This window comes from Clinocottus analis, unplaced genomic scaffold (assembly GCF_023055335.1).
Source record: "Clinocottus analis isolate CAN_PGR_092001 unplaced genomic scaffold, fCliAna1.0.p SCAF_18, whole genome shotgun sequence".
Classification (NCBI taxonomy): Eukaryota; Metazoa; Chordata; class Actinopteri; order Perciformes; family Cottidae; genus Clinocottus; species Clinocottus analis.
The window spans coordinates 196,235-220,185 of NW_027175909.1; the positions used below are offsets into that span (position 1 = coordinate 196,235).

At 47.6% G+C, this 23,951-nt stretch overlaps 1 protein-coding gene across 1 annotated transcript in view; it reads left to right on the plus strand.

Annotated features, from left to right (window-relative positions):
- The window catches only part of LOC137789108 (phospholipid phosphatase-related protein type 4), a 31,020-nt gene extending 8,245 nt beyond the window's left edge, over window positions 1-22,775 (plus strand). The window contains exons 2-7 of the mRNA XM_068582364.1: window positions 7,723-7,908; window positions 13,712-13,841; window positions 14,796-14,991; window positions 17,815-17,872; window positions 19,061-19,234; window positions 20,014-22,775. Of these exons, the coding sequence (XP_068438465.1) occupies window positions 7,723-7,908; window positions 13,712-13,841; window positions 14,796-14,991; window positions 17,815-17,872; window positions 19,061-19,234; window positions 20,014-21,705 (2,436 nt within the window). The 3' untranslated portion in view covers window positions 21,706-22,775. The remainder of the gene's footprint in view (window positions 1-7,722; window positions 7,909-13,711; window positions 13,842-14,795; window positions 14,992-17,814; window positions 17,873-19,060; window positions 19,235-20,013) is intronic.
- Window positions 22,776-23,951: the final 1,176 nt, after the last annotated feature.

A 23,951-nucleotide genomic window follows, 5' to 3' on the forward strand; every position in this document is an offset into this window, starting at 1 on the left:
TCTCCGTGTGTCTCCGTGTGTCTCCCTGTGTCTCCGTGTGTCTCCGTGTGTCTCCGTGTGTCTCCAGGTGTCTCCGTGTGTCTCCGTGTGTCTCCGTGTGTCTCCCTGTGTCTCCGTGTGTCTCCGTGTGTCTCCCTGTGTCTCCGTGTGTCTCCGTGTGTCTCCGTGTGTCTCCAGGTGTCTCCGTGTGTCTCCGTGTGTCTCCGGGTGTCTCCGTGTGTCTCCGTGTGTCTCCCTGTGTCTCCGTGTGTCTCCGTGTGTCTCCGTGTGTCTCCAGGTGTCTCCGTGTGTCTCCGTGTGTCTCCGGGTGTCTCCGTGTGTCTCCGTGTGTCTCCCTGTGTCTCCGGGTGTCTCCGTGTGTCTCCGTGTGTCTCCGGGTGTCTCCGTGTGTCTCCGTGTGTCTCCGTGTGTCTCCAGGTGTCTCCGTGTGTCTCCGTGTGTCTCCCTGTGTCTCCGTGTGTCTCCGTGTGTCTCCCTGTGTCTCCGTGTGTCTCCCTGTGTCTCCGTGTGTCTCCCTGTGTCTCCGTGTGTCTCCGTGTGTCTCCGTGTGTCTCCAGGTGTCTCCGTGTGTCTCCGTGTGTCTCCGTGTGTCTCCGGGTGTCTCCGTGTGTCTCCGTGTGTCTCCGTGTGTTGTCAGACTTCACGTCACAAGACAAGTTTTTATTTTCACGGGGCATTTCCGTTGAGATTTGACACGTCTTTATCGAGGTCTTTACCGAGTTCTGGCCAAGAAAGCGGCATGGCACGTTTTTTATAAAACCACAAACAACAGACTCAAAACTAAACAGTTAATAGTTTAAAAGACAAAATACATTTCACAAGAACAGACTGCATTCAACAACGCGTTAGCAAAGGCATGCAGCGGTCAAAGAGCAACCTCAGAAGTGAAGTTGGGCCACATGACCGAAGGTTGCAGCTGCTGATGTTGTAGGATTCAGAAGACAACACGAGAGGAGGCAGTTTGTGCTAAATGCTCTTTCTAAGTCAAACGTACCATCGTCTCACACGCTTCCTCTCACACACTGCAATGATGTGTGCGGAAACCCGAATCGCAGACAAATCCTAACTCAGCGTGCTGCACTGAGTCAAGCATTTTCAAAGGAGCAGAGAGACTTGAAGCGTTACCAGACGGACGCCTCAAATGACTGAGAAAGCTCCATCGCTGTCGGTGCTGTTGGCCCAGCACAAATAACTGGCAGCCACAGCCGCCGGAGCCTGCTTTCCATTTTCACACATCTATTATTCAAAGTGCACTGTCCTCCGCCGTCACTGAGGCGCCAGCAGCACACGAGAGCTGCCAGAGGAGCGTCATGAGGAGGAGGCCGGACGCTTATCCAAATGTGAACACCCAGAGAAGGAAGTGCACAAAGCAGTCAATATATATATATATATTCCAACTGGATATGAAATAACACAATGCCAAAAAGAAACGAGAGAAGTTCACTCAGCGCAGTGGGAATCCCACCAGGTGTGTCTGCAACCGTCCGAATCCAAATCAGAACCGCCAGGTGAGTTTGTTCAGACGAGGAATTTGTCCTTGCAGAAGCTGCATCACATCAGTGACTATGACAACAACAACAACAACAACAACAACAACAACAAGGAACATTTAACTAGACAAAGTGAAAGTATAAAAATGTAGATAAAAACAAGTAAGTAATAAGTAGATAAGTAGATAAGTGCGGATGCAGTAAATATGCAGTGTTTACTGCATCCGTCACACCTGCACCACCTTCTGGACACCAGTGGACCGCAGAGCTTCTGAAACACTCTCCATTCAAACTCACAAACCAGCGATGTACGCAGGCAATCAGCTTCATTTCATAGAATCTTGCCAGAAACAAAATGAAAGTCTCCGAGCTCCACACAGACGTGTGTGTCATGTTTATCACACACAGTGGAAACACCTGAGCCAACTCACATGGCTGATAGGCTGTAACGCGTAAGACAAAACAAGCAGCGGTGTGTTGCAGGTAATAAGCTGAAAGTCATCTTAAAATACATAAAACAATCTTATGATTAAAAACAGGAACTCAGCGTGTTGTTTTCCGGCTTCAGCAGCAGCTGAGCTGTGGGAACAGCAGCGTGGCTCCTTTAGCTGCTAGCAGCGAGTCAAACACACCAACACACTTATAGTGAGCCACGGAGCAGCGGTAGCAGTGTGTCCGCAGCAGTGTGTGTGTACGTTAGCTGTTAGCCAAACACACCATCCAAAGCACTAAAGGGAGCAAACTGTTTCCCACCACTGTGGTCTCTGTCGCAGAGAGGCGAGGAAAGAGAGGAGAAAAGGTGTTTCCATCAAGAGGTCCATGAGCCAGAAACCACAAGGTTACTGTCTTCTGTGTAAATGGACCTGTACTTGTACATCGCTTCTCTAGTCTTCTGACCCCTCAAAGCGCTTTAACACTGCATGACATCATTCACCCATTCACCCCCTGATGGGAGGGGCCACCATGAAGGAGCCATCAGTATATCAACCATTCATACACATTCATACTCCGTAGGCGCAGCAACGGGAGACATTTAGGGTTTAGTGTCTTGCTCAAGGACACATCGACATGGGCTAGCAGAGCCGGGGATCGAACCGCCGATCCTCTGATTGAAAGACGATCCCGCTCACCCTGTGTGCCCGGAGTGTGAACTGTGTGCAGTTTACACTCCAGGTTCTTCCTCCCGCAGTCCAAAGACAAGCAGACCAGGTTGCTTTGAGACTCTTATTTGTCTGCAGGTGTGGACGTGAGTGTGAACGTCTCTATTTGAGCCCTGAGATAAACGTTGGACTTGTCCAGGGTGAATCCTGCTTCACCCAATGTCCAGCGCCCCGTGAGCCGCTTTGGATGGTGGCATTGTTTAAGATGAGCTTGTTGTCTCACATCTCAAGTTGCCAATCAGACCGTGAACATTGAGAAGCCTGCAGAATAAGAACCAGAGCCCATCATCAGGACGATGGGTTCTGAGTTAGTACCGCTGTCATCTGTCTATGTCCTGGGTCACCTGTCAGGATTTGTCAAGATTACGGACATGTGATCCAGTCCATGTATGTGTGCTTTGTGTTGTTTTACTGACGGTTGTGGTCGGCGCTGGTAGAGTAGGATGGCATGCTATGAGGCTGTTTTATCCATGGATAAATTAAACTTTGCCACACACACGAGGTATGATTAGCAGTTCAGGAAAAACAGTATGAATGTGGCATGAACATTGGTCATATCCTGTTTTATCCAACATGTCCTTGGTATCCTCGTCTCTGCAGTGCTGAAGGTTTGATGTTGCTTCCTGTGGGATGGCGCTCTCTGTACTGGTGAGTTTCACAACTCAAAGTCTTACTTGAGTCACATACAAAGGAAAGGAATCCTACGCAGTATTTGTAGAGACATTGAAGCGTACCAAACACGATTTGCCGCCATTGGACTCGGCAAATAACGCTGCACTTTCAGAATAACAGGATGTGACATAGATTATCCTCGAGAAATTTACTTTGAAGTAGGGAGAGTGCAGCATTCCTCCCAGAACAGCTTCATCTGCAGAGCGGCAGCGGGGCGAATGCTGACACCACTGACCTATATTCCTCTTTTCCACGAGCTGAGATTGCTGGACGCGATGTGAGGGAAGCTGACGGTGAGCCAGGGGAAACGTAACCTGAGAGAGGGGGAGGGGCCTATGGAGGTAGTCTGCAACATGGAGCTGTTATACTCCTTCCCTGTTTAGGTTAGAGATGCAATGTCCATGCGGAGCGGGTTGTCCTTCTATCAGAAGATCAGTTTGAGTGATTGACATGTTGTGTTGAAGCGCTTTGAGCGGTAAAAAGACCAGGAAGGAATCTCTGAAAACACTGCTGCACACACGCAGTGCAAAGCTTCCCCTTCTGTGCATCAAGGAGATGAGAAGATAGAGCGAAGGGGAAATACATCAGCGCCACTGAGAGCAAAATGCAGGTTCGACTCACACGGAGCTGAAATCAACCCACAAGGGCCCATAAAGAGCTGGATCCATCCCACAGTGTATTTCAAAGGGGTACGGACAGGTGAAAGCACGGCCACGCTGCCTCCTAGTCGTTGCCTTCGTTGGTTGGGAAGTGAGACTAGTTCAGTTTGGGAGAGAACGTCAGGGTGACTCGACCAGATGGATCATGCCTTCCACCGCTGTGCTTGATAAATGAACTTTCACAACAATGGCTGGTTGTTTTTTAGGGCAACAGGCTGTTGGATAAATCTGCTCTCAGTGCAATGGGACTGTTTGCTTTTCATCACAATGCTCCATCAGCACAACGACATGTGGGACTGCTTACTGCGGGTACAATGTCCATATCAACCAACGTCTGCCTTGTTTCACTCGTGAGTGACGTCATCGGTCTGAGGTGTCGGTCCCAGACATCGCACATGTTTAGGAAACTGGATCTGAAGATTTAAGATCAGACTCTTGTCACACATCTTATGATTTTATCAGACGCAAACTGGGAAAGACCAGATCCAGCAGCTAAAAAGCAAGTTCTAATAAACTGGGATTATCCTTTAACTTGAACCTAAGAATTTTCCGTGTTTTCACAAAGACAGCATCATGATTAGCAGTGGGATCAACCACACGTGAGCTCTTTTAGGTCTTTTCATGCCGCTGCAGGTGAAGAGCTCTTTGAATAGTGTTGGGTGTGAATGAAGCATAAAAAGTCATGTTGGATGTTTGCTCCATAATTCCTGGCTCCTTCTGTATTTTCAAATTTTTCCAAACATCCCTGTTCCCTTGAGGTTCACCACTGATGTTAAATAAACTGATGAAACCATAGTTCTTGTAAGGAAAGGAGGAGAGGAGGAAAGGAGGAGAGGAGGAAAGGAGTAGAGGAGGAAAGGAGTAGAGGAGGAAAGGAGGAGAGGAGGAAAGGAGTAGAGGAGGAAAGGAGGAGAGGAGGAAAGGAGTAGAGGAGGAAAGAAGGAGAAGAGGAAAGGAGTAGAGGAGGAAAGGAGGAGAGGAGGAAAGGAGTTGAGGAGGAAAGGAGTAGAGGAGGAAAGGAGGAGAGGATGAAAGGAGTAGAGGAGGAGAGGAGGAGAGGAGGAAAGGAAGCCTGGACGGACGGACAGGAATACTAGTGTGTGAGTGAGCAACAACCTGGCTGAGACCAATGGAAAGAACCCTGCACACAGAGGCCCTCTGTGGTCTGTGTGTGTGTGTGTGTGTGTGTGTGTGTGTGTGTGTGTGTGTGTGTGTGTGTGTGTGTGTGTGTGTGCATGGTTCAGACCCCAGCAGCAGTGTGTTGTGCTTGAAGGGATCCCCCTGTGTGCAGCCCTCCTCCACCCCGTTGTTCTACTTAGCATTAGCAGAGCGAGCGACTGCGTACCGAGGAGTCAGGGTATGGAGCCCATGATGCTCGAGGCCACGTTCAGCTCTCACTGACGCGCCTCACCGCAGTCCTCTGTGGACACGTTACGCCGTCAATTACACATCAGCGTTCTGCCCACATGTGCACCTCACTTCTCTGTGCCCGCTGTGGCGCGTTGGGACATATTCTGGAAAGAATCCTGACACAATAGAACTGCAGCGTTAGTGAAATGGAGTCGTTCATATTGAAGTTTTTAACCCGTTGAAAACTGTGGAATCAATTTTGTCTCCTGACCTCATTTTCCCTGTTTGAGTCGTCGTAGGAACCACAAATTAATTCCAATACTTGTGTTTATTGTTTGTATTTGTTCAGCAAAGTCTTGGAAAAAACTGTATACCTGCAAAAAAAAATCACTTTTAAAAGATATTTTGATGGTAACTATAAACATCCAGCATGCGTTGAGCCAGATTCCCCAAAAAGCCTCCTGGAGCGTCAATAAGACAACTTCATGGAAAGATTAGGACCTAAAGAACCAGAACCTGCAACAACAATCACAATGAAACAAAGGGCCTGTTATGAAATAGTTTTAGTCCAAAAACTGTGTTGTTTGATTTAAAAACAAGAAAAATTACATATTTTATGGCAAAAGATTGTCTGCATCGGGCATGCTGGGACTTAAAATAGGCTCGGGAGGATTTTCGAGCACAGCCTCCAAAAGATGAACTGTCACGTTAAAGGTTTTCTTCACAACATTCAGGGCAGTATCATAGCAGCAAACAACGATTATCTATTTAAAAAGAGAGTGGATTAATATCTGCAAAGCATAGTGAGCGTGCTCCACTGGCTAGCTAGCTGAAGGTCGCCGCTCCACACTGCTCTCATACTGCAGTTACAGCGGTAACGGCGTCCCAACCAACGGCGTCATCGCTGAGCTCCGCCCCCCAGTTCCACCTCCGGCAAACACTGACCACACCGGTGTCGTCTTTTGGACTGTTGCCCCTGTTTGCACCGTTAGCTGCAAGCTACTGGCTCGTGTCTCCATGCTTGGAGCCATTGGAAGGCAATGAAATGCTCTCAATTTAGTGTTTTTGCAACTGGAGAGAAGCTCTATGATATCCATAACCTCGGCACCGCTGGCGTCACAAGCAAACATGAGGTAAACACAGAGTTAACCTCGTGAATCTAAATTCAACTATTCGATGTCCTCAGTATTTGGCGCTCGGGGAATGAGGAGGCTGAACACAGAGCGAACGCTTCCTCTGCAAACTGTTTGGTTGCTGTTCTGAATGTCGCGTAAAGCCCCAGAGATACGCAGAGTCATCATCAGGATGCTTCAGTTGTGTCCATGTCTCTCATTATAGAATATCAGGTTTTTGTTTTTTGGCGGGTTATGAAAATAAATAACCAACATATCTGATGTGAGGGACTTGTGATTAGCAGCTATTAAATGTGAGTGAGGACTCTCTTGACAGGACTGGACGTCCCGTGGTCAGTGGTGAGATGACCACGTGGTCAGTGGTGAGATGACCACGTGGTCAGTGGTGAGATGACCATGCGGTCAGTGGTGAGATGACCATGTGGTCAGTGGTGAGATGACCATGCGGTCAGTGGTGAGATGACCATGTGGTCAGTGGTGAGATGACCATGCGGTCAGTGGTGAGATGACCATGCGGTCAGTGGTGAGATGACCATGCGGTCAGTGGTGAGATGACCACGTGGTCAGTGGTGAGATGACCATGTGGTCAGTGGTGAGATGACCATGCGGTCAGTGGTGAGATGACCATGCGGTCAGTGGTGAGATGACCACGTGGTCAGTGGTGAGATGACCATGCGGTCAGTGGTGAGATGACCATGTGGTCAGTGGTGAGATGACCATGCGGCGTGTCTGAGGCAGACAAGTCCTCAGACGGAGAGGAAGAGCTGATCTCTGGCTCTCAACACACCACTGAAGCACTTTTGCCCAACTGAGAAATCAACAGCAGCTTTATTAGTGTAATTTTATTTCATGGTTGGTGAATGAACTGCTGCGCTATAATTGCTCTTTTATGATGTCAAGACCTCCAGCTGGCGATAATAACCAACCTCGCTGTTTGCCATCCCGTTTGTTGGGATGAGGAGGATTCCTACAGGAGATTTGAGCTCAGCACTTGATGCTCATGAGAGCAGTACATTCCACACACCATCTTCCATACCCCTCCTCCCACCTCCTCAGGGTATGAACGCCATTTTCCATGCCTTCGTCCTCGTTATCAAATCATATTAGCATGCTCATTGAACCGTAGGGTTATGGGAGCGTTTGCAGCGTTCAGTGCCTGTTCTTCTATTCATTTATTTATCCATAGGCAGTACGTTAACGCTCCTCCTGCCTCAGCTGTTCCATCTCTCTGACATCTTTTCCTCCCGTCGACCCACAGCTGCCGATCCTGGTGTCGTCCGTGGTCAGTCTGTACTTCCTGGAGTGGACGGATGTGTTCAAGCCGGCGAAGTCCGGCTTCAGCTGCCACGACCGCAGCCTGAGCCTCCCCTACATCGACCCCAACCGCGAGGTCATCCCCCTGCTGATGCTGCTCAGCCTGGCCTTCGCTGGACCCGCCATCACGGTAAAGCTGCCTTCACGTGAACAGTCTTTCCAGAGGCAATAAGTCAGCAAGAGAAAGAGAGGAAGCGTTTCCCCGTGTCGAGGCAACAGCAACAGTTGCAGCTTGGATTTGGTCAGCAGCAAAGAGGTGAAGGTTGAAATGATTTGACCTTTAGGGGCAGCGCACTCTGTGAACATTTCATTTTACGATCCTAAAGCTGCTCATGGGCGGGCGACTTAAAGACCAACCACAAAGGTTGGCTGCATTATATTGCTTGAATATTATCTCCTCTTTTCAAGTATCACATTTAATATCCTGGCTATGGAAATATAATCATTTACTTTAGGAAGTAAATGATTACTGAAAGACACAGTCATCAGTTTCACAGTCTTTATTTACTTTATTTGTTGACAGTATGAATTCTACAATCCAGTCTTGTGAAACTGTGACATGAACATGGTTCAGCCTGGTGATGTCACCAGACTGTCACAGCGCCGACACACAGAGAACACTTCACACTCACGTTCACACCGACACACATTCATCACTCCATCACAGCGGCGTGTGTTTGGACTGTTGGAGGAAGCCGGAACCAGGAGAAGCGCACAGAAGGCCCGTCCACACCGGCATCGACCCCCCGGGCCTGTTTTGCACCACCGTGCAGCTCACACTGTGTGAAACCGAGATATAAATAGCCATATTTACCGGAGCCAAACGTCAGGGCGATTTGGGCTTTTAGGCCTTAAAGAGACAGAGGCTGAACACAGGTGATGCAGCAGGGACAGTCTGGTGGAAGATAATGCATTTTATAGCAGTTCAGCCTGTAAACTGGTTCAAGTAGACATCTTTAATAAAACACTGAAAACAAGCCCACGATGTCTCTTTTGAATTAGGGGTAAAATCACTCGTAGGTATTGTTGTTGGATGATGACAAGGAGCTTGCTTGACACAGAAGAGGCACAATAATGATGGACTCTTGACTTCACCTTTGACTCTTGACAAGCCAAGATATCTGCTTCAGTTTATAAACTAACAGTTTAAGTTGCCTTTCAAGTTTCTATTTCTCTGAACCTGATTGGATACATCTGGAGGTCATGACCTGACCCACTGGGAGCACGCCACCACACAGCGTAACGCATCCTTTCACATGGAGTCCCTTCTGATGCTCCCCTCAGGGCGCAGCAGCATTTTGCATGGAGGGCCTGAGTGGAGCTGTGGCCCAGCGGGGCGCGGCCCTTGGGCCAGCGGGGCGCGGCCCTCGAGCCAGCGGGGCGCGGCCCTCGAGCCAGCGGGGTCTGACTGCTGATCCCTCCTCAGGCCCGGCAGCTCTCTGCATGCACAGTCACTGTGGCCAGCGCTGCACGTCACCACCTCCTGGAGGTTCCTGCAAACAAACTCACTCTCAATTCACAGCAGACGCAGCAGCAGCGCCCTGAAACTCATTATTTACATTAGCTTGTAAAGGTTTTTTGCATCCACAAAATTATTCTTTATGAGTCATTGTCAGTCAAAAACAGGTGATTTATAAATTATTTGATAATTATAATTTTTTGGGGCTACATCTACATCTTGGTTGTTTCCAAACAGAAGTGGCACAAGAGGTTGAGGCTACGTATCAATGCTGATCAAAACATTTTAGGGCTACTTAAAAAGTTACAATTAACCTTTATGATCTGAAAACATAAAGGGTTTTATTTTAAAGACGAAAACACGGACAACACACAGACGACACCGTCCTAAAGCGTCCCTGCTTTATGGTCTGTGTGACTCCAAACGACCATAATGTACTGAATGAGGGAGAATGCAGCTTTAACACATGAAGCATAGACTTCTATACAACCAGAGGAGTCGCCCCCTGGTGGTCAGGAGAGAGAATGCAGCTTTAACACATGAAGCATAGACTTCTATACAACCAGAGGAGTCGCCCCTGGTGGTCAGGAGAGAGAATGCAGCTTTAACACATGAAGCATAGACTTCTATACAACCAGAGGAGTCGCCCCCTGGTGGTCAGGAGAGAGAATGCAGCTTTAACACATGAAGCATAGACTTCTATACAACCAGAGGAGTCGCCCCTGGTGGTCAGGAGAGAGAATGCAGCTTTAACACATGAAGCATAGACTTCTATACAACCAGAGGAGTCGCCCCCTGGTGGTCAGGAGAGAGAATGCAGCTTCAACACATGAAGCATAGACTTCTATACAACCAGAGGAGTCGCCCCCTGGTGGTCAGGAGAGAGAATGCAGCATTAACACATGAAGCATAGACTTCTATACAACCAGAGGAGTCGCCCCCTGGTGGTCAGGAGAGAGAATGCAGCATTAACACATGAAGCATAGACTTCTATACAACCAGAGGAGTCGCCCCCTGGTGGTCAGGAGAAAGAATGCAGCATTAACACATGAAGCATAGACTTCTATACAACCAGAGGAGTCGCCCCCTGGTGGTCAGGAGAGAGAATGCAGCTTTAACACATGAAGCATAGACTTCTATACAACCAGAGGAGTCGCCCCCTGGTGGTCAGGAGAGAGAGTGCAGCTTTAACACATGTACTTCTATACAACCAGAGGGGTCCTCTCCTGGTAGGTAGAATGCGAGGGCATATGCAATGGCAACATATCTGACAGAGAACAAAAGACTGAGAACATACAAGGAGGACGTTTATATTTTCACGGGTTATTCTGGGTGCCGCCTCCATCAGCGGCGTCAGACGGGACTCTTCAGACTTCAGTTCTGGTCCATCTGGACTACAGCAGCTCCTCTGAAGCAGAGCAATTATTTCCCTTATTCAAAGTGCAGGACGCTTTCACAGTAAGTCACTTTGCTTTGCAGGAAAATCCCTGGTTCATCTTCATTTTGTGCTGACAAAGGACAGGCGGAGCTTTAAATAGTCTCCCAGATGACTATTTCCTACAGCGAAGAGTACCAACAGAGAACAGCATCTCCATCACTGATGCTGAAAACAGAACCGTAGTAAAACCTTATGAAACGCTCCACAACATGCACCAAAGGTACACAATGGATCCTGGGATTTTACATTTACGAGGGGGTGGGGAATCAGATAGCTCTATCTCCTCCACCCAGATCCCCTTCTCTCTGCGCCGTGCTCCTCCTTCACCGGCTCCAAAAGGCCTCCAACACAAAGAGACAGAAGCAGGCAATAAAACCTCCAGCGTAACTCACAGGGAGCCAAACCCATTAGCAGTGAACGGCTGATTCCAGAGCATTGGCAGCGGAGACACAAAGAGCCAACACACTTAACGTCGCCCCGAAAGCTCGTCTCAGAAGCCAAGACAGAGAAAACCCGACTGTATTGTCGAGCTGAGCCGTGCACACGTCACACACTCCTCGTCTCCTCAGATGATGACACGTTCTTCCTCAGAGGCCTCGTCTCCTGAACACTTGTGGAACAGGAGAACACCTGAGGCGCCGTCCTCCCGTCAGAAGGCCTCTCTCAAGCCCTTTGACGGTCTGTCTGTTCGCGCGCTGCCCGCCCTCAGGGCTTCTGGGAGAAGGAGTCTGACTTCAGAGGAAGTTATTATAACTCGGTGCATGTTCCTCATGCTGGAATCATGAGAGCAAGCTGCCGGAGCGGGAAGGCAGCGCTGCCGAGGTGGAGACAGTTGCTTTTTTTCAGCTTGAAATAGTACAGAGCCGACAGAAAGTTTAGTTGTTTGTGTGAGCTGGAGTATCGTGTGTGTGTGTGTGTGTGTGTGTGTGTGTGTGTGTGTGTGTGTGTGTGTATGAAAGTGTGTTACATATTCATATATGAATAACTGTGATGAAATAAATAAATGAGTGCATAAATATGCAGCTATTGAACTTGTTCATCAACAATATTATAATAAAGTAATAACAACAGGATTCATGGAATATCTGTGCATGAACCAAATTGAATAAAACATCAGCTTTACATTGGGTAGATTATTAGTATTTGTTCCATAGAGCAGACCAGATTGTTCTTAGTGGTATGTGTTAGTAGCATGTGGGCCGTTAAAGACCTGAACCATGCGGTTTGATTTCGCTCCAGACGGAGTTTCAGGGGAATCTGACTCACATGCTGATTTACATTTTTCCCCCATTCTTTTCTGACAGATACATACAATAAACACGAGTATTGGAATTAATTTGGGGTTCCTACGACGACTCGTGGAAAAGAGGTCAAAAGCCAATTTTGGTTCCACAGTTTTCAACGGGTTAAACCTCTGAGGTAGTTTAGATCCAGCTGGTTTAGATCCAGCTGGTTCTAAACTAGCTGGTTTAGATCCAACTGGTTCAGATCCGTCTGGTTTAGATCCAGCTGGTTCTAAACTAGCTGGTTGAGATCCAGCTGGTTCAGATCCAGCTGGTTTAGATCCAGCTGGTTTAGATCCAGCTGGTTTAGATCCGGCTGGTTTAGATCCGGCTGGTTTAGATCCAGCTAGTGTAGATCCAGCTGGTTTAGATCCGGCTGGTTTAGATCCAGCTGGTTTAGATCCGGCTGGTTTAGATCCGGCTGGTTTAGATCCAGCTGGTTTAGATCCGGCTGGTTTAGATCCAGCTGGTTCAGATCCGGCTGGTTTAGATCCAGCTGGTTCAGATCCAGCTAGTGTAGATCCAGCTGGTTCAGATCCGGCTGGTTTAGATCCAGCCGGTTCAGATCCGGCTGGTTTAGATCCGGCTGGTTCAGGGCCGATGACCCGCGAGGTGAAGGCAGTACGCCGTCTCTGTCACGGCGGCTCACCAACCGGCCGACAAACCTCCTGAGAGCGAACGCAGCTTCCTGTCTTGTCCGGATGTTCTGGTGTCGGAGCGACTGTGTGGCTGAGCTTCACTGTCATGACGGCCTCACGTGTTTACGCCAACAGGAAAACACAGAAAACACAGTGACACCGAAAACTACTCAAAAAGCACCAAACGTGAAGGACTCCCAATGGCAATCTCTGGTCTGTAAATAAAAGAAGAAAGCAGGGAAAGCAGCGAGGGGAAGGTCTGCGTTGCATGCCCCAGATAAACCTGCTTCAGTGAGACTCATAAGTACGGTGTGTCAGTTGCAGTATTATGCAGATCCCTGGAGGCCCTCCTCTAAGCACTCCTAATCCCTCTCTCTGGCCGCCGCCGCCCTCGCTTCTCTCGTCTCCATCCATGTCACGTGACCACGGGCCCAGAGCATGAGCCGGGGAGCAGAGATGTGGCAAAACGAGCTGAAGGCGCCGGCGATGTAATGATGGACTTTCACATCAGGCCTAAAGGCCCTTTGAAACACTCATACGCCCCCCCCCCCCCCCCCCCTCCTGGTTCTGCAGGGCTGTGGGATTCTGGGTAGCGGCTCTGCGGACGGCCAGGAGTCCCACTGCATTGCCATGTGTCACTCCTGGAGGAGTGTGTGTCCGTGTGCCGTCTTGGCCGGCGTTCTTGGCTCAAACTGGAGCATAGAAGGGCCACGGATAGGCCGAGCCGTGGGACGCCGCCCACGTCAGACAGCCAATCAGGAGCCAGCAAGTGACACCGCTCTAAGACCAGGATGTCCTGTTTACCTGTGCACAAGCAGGATGTTAGACAATAACACGTTACATTCAGAAGGATGAACATCACAAAACATAAAAAAAACAACAACCAGATGAGTAAAAGCCCGGGTGTAGCCTGCCTCTCACCCAGTGCATGCTGGGATATGCGGCCCCTTGTGACGCTGCAAAGAGAGAGCAGGTATGGAACGTGAAACTGTGAAAGTTGAGGGACAAAATAAGGAGTTGTGGAAGTGAAGGGACATGGAGATCCTGCTCCGGTCTCGTCCTCTAGAACACATGTGACAGCGTGTTGTTGTGTTGTGTTGTTGTTGTGTTGACAGATAATGATCGGAGAGGCCATCCTGTTCTGCTGTCTGTCTCGGAGGAAGAGCGGCGCCGGGGCCGAGGCCAACATCAACGCCGCGGGCTGCAACTTCAACTCCTTCATACGCAGAGCTGTGCGCTTCATCGGTACGCTGTGGTCCGTAAAGAGCGTCTACACAATGAAGCTCCTCTGGTCGCACACGTTCCAGGGACTGGACTTCTCCTGCACTTTCAAACGGGCCATTATTAAGAAGAATGCAACATAACTTAACCCGTGCACTAAAATCCTCCCGCGCCAATTTTAAGTCCCAGCATCCCGTTCGGTATCACACGAGCAGAGGCCTGCTCTCCATGTGGACCTGCCAAATAAGAGTGAAACCATATTTGAAACTATCGAACAAACATAATGTGGTTTTGTCGTATGAAAAGCCATTTTCAGGTCTGACTGGTGGCCATGTCTTCCTGCTTCATCTCTGGACTCATTTAGTCTGTGAGAGTGTCTCAGCAACCCAATCAAACCCAACCGAGCATTGTTTAAATGTGTATGTCAATGCATGTGTGTGTGTGTGTGTGTGTGTACTCTACAATGACAACTATGTGTTTAAAAGGCTGACTGCAACGTTTTGAACCTGTTATTAATGTCAGTAATTACACTGCTGCAGAGTGTGCTGCACGCCAGCAGCAATATGTGAGATATGTTCTCACTCCCAACTCCTCCACCTCTGTGTTTAATGTCTGCGTAAGATGCACCGCATCATTACTGGACGCTCAGAGCCACTTACTTTGTGCAGAGAGCATTACAACGTTGAGGCTTTGTTACATAACTGAAGTAATTAAAGAACACAGCAAATGTGCGCTCCATAACACGCACACTTATTCCTCAACCTAACCAAGTAAAGCTTAAAACTAAGCAAACATTCAATGGAGGTTTATTTTGAAAAGACCCTGCATGCATGTAATGAGTAACACACGGCCACCGCGCTCGAGGCCATAGTTCAGAGCTCTGACCCGGCGTCTGTATTTGCCGGCTTGGCAGTGAGAACATGTTGTTCTCTCAGTCCCGTCGAGTACCTCCTGACCTTTCCACCACTCTGTCCGCAGGCGTTCATGCTTTCGGTCTGTGTGCCACGGCCCTCATCACCGACATCCTGCAGCTGATGACGGGCTACCCGACGCCCTACTTCCTCACTGTGTGTAAGCCCAACTACACGGCGCTCAACGTCAGCTGCGAGCAGAACCCCTACGTGATGCAGGACATCTGCTCGGGGGCCGACGCCGCGGCCATCTTGCAGGGCAGGTGAGGAGGCCACGCCCACTGGGAGGTCCAAGGGCCACGCTGGTTGTTGTTTGTTTGTAACAGAACTTTACTTCAAGCACAGAGTGAAGCATCACAAGCACAGTGTGAGGCAAACAATATCAGAGAAGCAGGGAATCCATGTTTGGTCAAGTATTACTCACAATCATTCTCACAGGTCTTTCTTTGAATCATGCACCTGAATAAAGATGGGCAACTTATTTGTCATCATCATGTGTACATCGCTCTTTGTATTCATGGGTTTAGTATCAGTATTGATCCTACTCACTCTGCTCTCACAGAAACTATATGTGCATTCACTAATTTGACAAAGAGTTTGTGTGAGGAGGCGCTTCTGGTTCCACACTTGACCTTGATGTTTGTGGGAGGATTTTCTCTGGTCTTGTTTTGTGTGAGCGAAAGCAGAAGTCGTCTTGGTATTTGTCTTGAAGGATTACTAAACCGGCAGCTTTCTGTGATTATTCATGGTTCAGGCTCTCTGCTGCGAGGCCCAGCTTTGCCCTGAGGATACGCTGCATGCTGAAGCTCTGGAGTACATAATCTGTTTTAAATACTTGCTTAACATATATGTGTAACTTTTAGGTTGCTTTATTTTTTATCCTGATATAACCTTATTGTAGACCCTGTCTGATCCTCTCAGAAATCACTTTGATTTTATTCCCCAAAAAATGATAATATGTATGAGTGGAGTGCAGGTAGTGGCAGTGTGGCTCCACGATGACGAGGCTCTGACAGCTTGATGGAGGAGCAACGGGGGCGGGGCTTAGCGAAGGGTTGATTGACACGAGCTTAACGGAGTCTGTCTGTTTGCAGTAACCTGACGGCCTCCGATTACACCAACACCTTACATGGAGGTTGTTTCTGTTTAATGGAATCAGGTTTGTTTAGTGTGTGTTTGTGCATGTGTGTGTGTGTGTGTGTGTGTGTGTGTGTGTGTGTGTGTGACAGCATGGGGACGTGGGCGGAGGTTTGACCTGTACATTTGGGGACACGTGGTTTCTGGCTGCAGACTATGGGGATCTAAATATAACCCGGTGCTCCTGGCATAAACACTGTCTTCCGCCCTCGCTGTGGAAGCTTGAGCTTCAGTTTGCGGAGCGGCATTAAAAGCTGTTCTGCTGCAGCGGTTGTGCACGGGGGTATTATTAACCTATTTTTATCCGCAGAGGCAGAAGGACCAAACTGACTAATAAAAAAAAACCGCCATAGTTAAGAACCAGCTTTAGTGAGACAAAATAGTGCATTTCCCTGGAAGGAGCTTTTCCGGAAACCTTTTGAGCTCGGGGACATTACCTACTTTCCATGGCTCTGCACCGGCGACATCATTGCTTCAAGTGTGGCACAAACGTCCACTTAGACTCAGCGAAGAACTAATTAGAGCTCACAAAACACATTTTGGTCTTAACTAAAGACTTCATATGCTAAATGTGTCGTTTTCACAGAGATGTCTAACAGGATGAAATGATGAAGTGAGGACATTTTGGACGGACATGGATGTAAACTGCAACATGAATGTTGGGCATACAACGGGTGGAGGTGTAGTACCTCAGAGCGCCTCAGGGGGCGTCAGAGGGAAGTCTCTGCAGTGCAAACGGCTGCTGGTTGGTCCAACACTGACCTCCGCTCCGGTCACCACTGTTTCATAACAATAACAAGGCGGACCGTCTGTTTCAAGATGGTAGGCAGGAGTCGTCCTGCGGGTCTTGACAGTGACGTCGCGGTCTTCTGCCTCAGCAGCAAAGTATGAGGCGTCAACACGAGCTTGCGTTGGCTATCAGAAGACTGACATGATATTTTGCTTCCCGCTGCTCGTACTGGCCATTAAAGGACCCTCAGTGGTGGTCCGATACACATCCTCTCTCATGTCAGGCACAATACAGCAAAGCAAATGCCTTCCATGTTAAAACCTACATGTCAATACGCCTGAAAAGAAGCCACAGATCACTCCATGCTAAAGCAAATATATTGTCACATCGAGCTAATATGAGGCTCCAGCAGTCCGTTCATAATGCCTCCATGATGTTAACGTGTGTTCCTACTGGAGACACATTACATATGACCACCTAAAAACCTCACGCTATCCTTTAGAATGTATACATTCATATTAGATATTTCTGTATATTCATTATGTTATTATTTCTGGGTTTTAATACAGCATAACTGTAGCATTGATAACAATATGCATGTCTAATGGTATGTGCATAATAAAGTCAGATGCATAACTACATTCATGTTGGTTCTTTCAGTGCTGGAAGTGGGTCACATTCAGAGGCTGTGTGATTAGTTTTAATGTGTGAATGAAATTTTCATGATTCCACAGATGTTGTAAATGCTGGTTAAAGGAGGAGAGCACACACAACTGTATCACACACACACACACACACACACACACACACACACACACACACACACACACACACACACATGCATTTGAATGCCCCAAAAGACACAGATTTGCACACATGCAGAGTCAGGAGTAGCGATGGGCGCTGGTTGTCAGAAGTAGGTCATTGGGCTGGAGAAGCGGCTCCAGGTTCATGCTGCTGCTGCAGTGTGCTCATCCAGCGGCTTCAGATGAAAGCATCTGTGCACTGCTGTCGCACTGCCTTTCTTCAATTATTTTTGGGGCTTCCAACGTGAAGAAAACATGAGAAGATGCGTCTAATTTGGTTCAATCCTTCAACCCACAGCGTTTTGTGCGTGTTGTGTTTGAGATGCTCGTGTTTTGTCGACGCCTCCTGTTGACTCACACGTGTCGATGTGAGATCGTCAGCTGAGTCTATTTCTGTTCCTCGTCTCTTGCAGAAAATCCTTCCCGTCGCAGCACGCCACCCTCGCATCCTTCGCCGCTGTCTATGTTTCGGTGAGTAACAGTTTGAGCCCACGCCAACACTTCACCCCGCTCATGCGTCCATGCGGCGCCTGATGATACAGTAGAGGGCGGGACGCTGAGTGGCGGATGGTGGGATTAGCCAAGATTAACTATTCCGCATGGCTCTTTCTTCTATGCTGTTTTATCTCCGCTGTGTAAAATCCACTCATCTCGGAAATGTCCACTTCTCAGGAGCCGGATAAAGACTCTGGGTGGGGACGCCGCTTAGCAGAGCCGCTAATTAGCCTGTCAGCTGTGGCGCATTGAGCAGGAGATTGAAAGCTCAACTCAAATGTCAACTTCGATGAGATAAGATGCTAAATGGCGCTAGTGCTAATGAGACTGTCAGTCCTACTGGTTCACATCCTGATGAACACCAGACTGCCTTCTCATTGGTGTTACGTTAATATATGCAAAGTCTTCTTTTCTCCTTTTATAAAATATTGAATAATCCAGTCACACAGCACGGTTATATGATCTAAAAGTACACATTACATGTAAGCGGGATAGTGACATTGCGAGTACACTAAAATGTATGGAGGACAGAAAATGTCAATAAATAAATGCATGAATAAATACAGGAATAAATAAATACAAGCTTAAATAATTGTGTAACTAAATAAATAAATACAGGAATAAATTTGACCAATCCTGTTCAACAATGAGGTTAGCACCGCCCCCACTCATTTGCATATGAGGACACATAAATATAGGCATAAATAAATGAAGAAATACAGAAATGTAGTAATATATTTAACTTATATTCCTATATTTATGTATTTATATATTTATTTAAGCATTTATGTATTTATTCCTGTATTTATGTATACATTTATTTAAGTATTTATTTATTTACACTTAAGTAATTTTCTGTCCTCCATAAAATGTTGCCAAACTGAAATCTTGTAATAAAAACATCTTCTTGCGACTTATTGGTCAACAGTATGTAGAAGAAGACACAAGAGGACTTTTATGGCACATGAATCTGTCACATGTGAAATGTTCTGGTGGTTTGAGCTGGTGACTCACTCACATCTCATCGGTGGACAGCGTCCACTTGAGAGGAGATGACAACTGTGTATCAACCTAAGTGTCAGACAATCTGGACCAACACACTGATACAACACAAAGCAGCAACACGACAACACTGGGAAATAAAAATCATAAATGTGTCCGCAGATGTACTTCAACAGCACTTTGACCGACTCGTCCAAGCTGCTCAAGCCCCTGCTGGTCTTCTCCTTCGTCATCTGTGCCATCATGTGTGGTCTGACCCGGATTATTCAGTACAAGAACCACGCCATCGACGTCTACCTGGGCTTCCTGCTGGGAGGCGCCATCGCTGTCTACCTGGTAGGGTCAACAAGAGTCCAGCGTTTCCCTGTTTGGAGACTGTTTCTGTCCCTGAGATCAAGAGCAGCAGTCCTCCACAATCAGTGTCGTTAGGATTCATCATTTGCACTCTTAACTTCACATCAATTCATCAAAGGTCTGGACCAAAGTAGTAAAACCTCGCCCGTGGAAGTATTTTAGTATTTTGCTCTGTAAACTCTGTGTTTGAACGGCTTGTCAGAGCAACACAGCTGCTGCAGGAACACGTCGCAAAGTAAGAGCTTCCAGGAGCGCTTCACCAAGACGCCACTTCTGTCCCCAGCAGGCACGTTAGGATTACCAGTTTCTGTTAGTATTCAGCTGAGATAGCTGTTGGACGTGTTTCTTCATCACCTGGTGAGAAAAGTAATGTCCACACTGCTGCTGTTGGTGAGGTGATGTGACATTGACAGCCACAGCTGTTAATGTAAAAACACTTCCATCGGTTATTGCAGTCACTACTAGTTATTTCCCTTGACCTGCACTGATGTACAAATACATTAGATTAGCTTCACTTCATATTAATCCTGTATAAAATAAATCCATTTTTAAAGCTTATCCCAAAAATAGGGTCTATTGGTTGTTTTTAAGACAAACTTTTTGAATAAAACATTGGAATATTAATCACATATGTTTTAATATATATTTATGTTGAGAACTTTAAAATAATTAATTAACTTTTAGATTAATTGGTAATTAAAAAAATCAGTTTGAAATAGTTCAACAAAGACTTCAACAGGGTTTCTGTGTTTCTGTTGCAGGGCTTCTATGCAGTGGGGAACTTCCAGCCCAGCGAGGAGGCCAGTGCCGCTCCCCCTCCAGTCATACACCGGCCCCCCTGCTCCTTGCCCCACATCAGCCAGGAGGCCGTCCTCCACCACCTGCAGATGAAAGCCAGCATGGCTGGAGAGCCGGGCATCCACACCTCCCACTCCGAGGGCCTCCTCCACCGAGGCCTCCAGCAGCAGAGGTCCGACGACAGTCTGAAGCGCTCAAGTGCCGACATGGAGGGGATCTCCCCCCGCAGCCCCCAGAGCAAAGACGCCTTTGTGACCTTTAGCCACACCCTTCCTCGGGTCCACACCCCCCAGGCCATGGCGGCGTACGAGGAAGCAGCCAGGCGTCACGCCGCCACCCTCCACCATGCCTCCATGGACTCCAGCCGCTCAAAGCAGCTTCTATCTCAATGGAAAAGTAAGAACAGCAACCACAAATGCTCCCTGCAGGTCCCAGACTCCTACTCCACCTCCGTAGATTCCACGTCCGGCCAGTCTTCCCAGCACCCGCACCACCACGGCAGCATGGAGCTCCGATCCGCCTCCGACCCATCGGCTATGGGCCTGAACGGAGGCTTTGATGCTCACGCGTACATGTCCAAACTGGCCACGGGGGCGAGCACCACCCTGCCCAGTAACTGTAGCGGCATCACCGGAGGGGCAAGGATATCCATGCAATCGAGACCTGGGTCTTCACAGCTCGTCCACATACCAGAGGAGGCTCATGAAAATTATAGCACCTCCTCCCCTAGGATGGGAGGAGAGGGAGGAAGTGAGGGGTCGACGATGATAAATACCACAGTTCAGGCAAACTGGCAGAGGGCGGCGGAGAAGACCGCAGGCTGCAGGACTAACGAGAACGGACAGAACACCCAGCCACGAATCATGCAAGTGATAGCCATGTCCAAGCAGCAGGGCCTCCTGCAGACCCATTCTAAGAGCTTGGATGAGACCGGCATCGGCTGCGGCACCCCCGGGAGTTGCCAGGGCTCTGCCCGCTACAGGGCTCTAACTGATCAAGACCCCCCCGGCATCATGGGGCCCAGCTCACTGGGGAGCACCACCAGCATTTCAGGGAGTACCGGAGCAATCGTCAGAGTCGAGGCCCACCCTGAACACAGGCCAGTGATCCAAGCACCGTCTACGGACGGATCCTGGAGGTGGCGGTCGCTGGATCACGGCAACGGCGCTGTCGGAGGCACGGGGACTTGTGGAGCAGGAGGGGGGTCAGGAGGAGGCGGGAGCTTGAGGCAGTCCTTTGACCACAACGATGGAAACAGAGACTCGGAAAGCTCAGACTCCATTCGTGACGGGTCCATTGACAGGAAGCGCGGGAACCACATCGTCACCACCACCGCCACCGTTAGCACCCCACCCATAGTTACTGTCCACACCCAGAACGCCGGCCAGGCCGAGCACAGGCTCCACCCTCAGGGCCTCTCCACCATAAGGGTCACTCCTGGGGACGGTAGCAGTTCTGGATCCGGAGGAGGCAGCGGCAGAGGGGGAGGCGGCGAGAGCGCTTCAGAAACCCCGTCTGTGGCGTCCAGTCGGGAATCCACGCTGCGCCGAAAAGGTAATAATGTCATCCTGATTCCAGAGAGAGCCAACAGCCCCGACAACGCACGGAACATTTTCTACAAGGGAACGTCCATAACTCCTGTTTTCAAGGAATGACCGGAGACTTCTGAGAAGACGGAGCGAATAATGCAAGACAGCTGGATTTACAGAGAAGCCCAAGTCAGTGTTACCTGCCATTGTGTATATCATGCTAACTTCAAAAGAAAAAAAGGTTTTATTCCGCATGAGATTTTTGTACGTGTTTACACTAAATCACAACCTTTTTGAGTGTTGTAGAAATAATCACTGTGTACTTTTGTGGTCACTCCTAAGGAAACCTATTGTAGTGTCGATGCTGTGCCATTGCTTTAGGGACACAAAAGCCTTTTTTAAAACAGTTCCCTATGTTTTGGATATGAATCATCAGAAGAAAAAAAGAAGGTAGCACAGTAACATTCAAACTGTAGCAAACTACAGCAAAATAATTGTATCATAGCTGTGAACCAGTATTTACTTCCCTGCACTGTAAATACTGTGTCTGTTTGAAAAGGGTGCTACACCAGAAAATACTATTTACTATACAACACACTGTATGATTTGAATAGAAAAAGAATGAATTATTTTAGAGTGAACAACAATGACATTAATACGTGACAGAGATATGTTTTGTATATCGTCTCTTTTCTGTACAGAAACCACATACTCAACAGAATACTGTTTTGAACCATAAGTGTGCTTAGCATTCCTTCTGTAGCTATGAAGTCAATAATGCTGTGACTTGCACTGAAATATGCGTTTACTGTACCTTATATATTATAAACCCTGACCTTATCTTTATATCCTGTACTTACATTTGGATGTCCATGCCAATCCCATATCTATAGCACAAAAAGGCAGCAACACAGTTGAACAGTTTGCTTATTTAGAGCATAAGATAATCAGTGCATTTCCAAAACTCAGTGCAATACTTGACCTAAAGCCACCCAACAGTATTTGGTGGGTTTCAGTCTGCTTAAAAACAATATTTGTAGGTCAAATTAACACTTTGAGAAATACACTTGCTGCTATGAAACCCGCTACCAAATGCTAACGTTACCAGAGTCGCAGCGTGGGAATAGTCCTGGTTTTGAGATACGGTTGAGCATCTTCCAGTTCTTGAATGGGCATGGGAGTCAACAAAAGAAAAACAATGTAGCTGATGCAACAGAGATAGTTGACCTGCAACGTGTTAGCCTAGCTTAGCACAAAGGTCTCGCTGCTCAAGGTCTGGGTCTGTTCACGTTGCTTTGTCCAGCTACACGCTGTTGGAAGGCTTTTCCAAGGCTTCAGATAAAGACGACCAGTCTGAGCTAAACATATCAGGGACTTACTTCCGTACTGATGCAAAGAGGCGAGACTGATATTGATATTCTCTTCTGACTCTGATCAGATAGCAAAATTACGTATTTCCCAAAATGTTGGAAGTGTCTATTAATTTGTCCTTTTCTTAGAAAGTGTGAAATCACTTCAGATCTTTGTTCTTCGTGAGCAGAAGCACTGTGCTCGCCTCGTCAAGAATCAAACTTGGTTTGTTGTACAGGTACCACATGTAGCATTTTTTCGACAAGAATATACAATATTGCTGTTGAATTGTAATACCTCAGTATAATTCTCACCATCAAATGAAAAGCGTTTGGGATCTTTGCTTAACAGGATACGCATGTACCAGGTGATGTTTGCTGGGTTTAGCACTCCCTTCACCTTCTGCCGTACGCGCTGGAAGAACAGCACTTCTTCCAGTTCTTGTGCTGTGAAGTCATTTCCTTTTGTGCCATAAAGCAACCAGCAGATTTTCTACCAAATCCAATCTAGTGATTCGAACGCTACGTCGAGGCGAACAGAGACGGCCTCCGAGAAGCCGCTGGGTTTCTTGATAACAGTCTCCAATGAATATGTTTTTCTTTTCTTTCTTTTTTAATGGAAGCGTGAACAGGATAGTGTCTGTTGTTTACAGTGGTTTACATCATAGTGCATATCATTAAGTAGTATCTCAGTGGTTAAATGAGCACCCGCTGGATACAAATTAAATTTGATACGAGCAGCATTGGCACCAACTGTGCCGTGAAAATATTTAGTCAGAGTCTATTTAAGAAAATTTGCCAAAGCTAGAACTTTTCATTGAAAAGAAATATAAATCAAATGTAATTTTCAGTATTTGTATAGCAATCCTGCATTAAAATGTATATGATTTATTCTATAGCCCAATAACATTTGCATGGTCACTTTTCTATAGTGCATATCACAATATTTTTATCATAAATGTGCAAAAAAATCTAAAAGATTGAATCTTCAAACGTGTTGAACAGTTTGTTCTTTATTCTTGT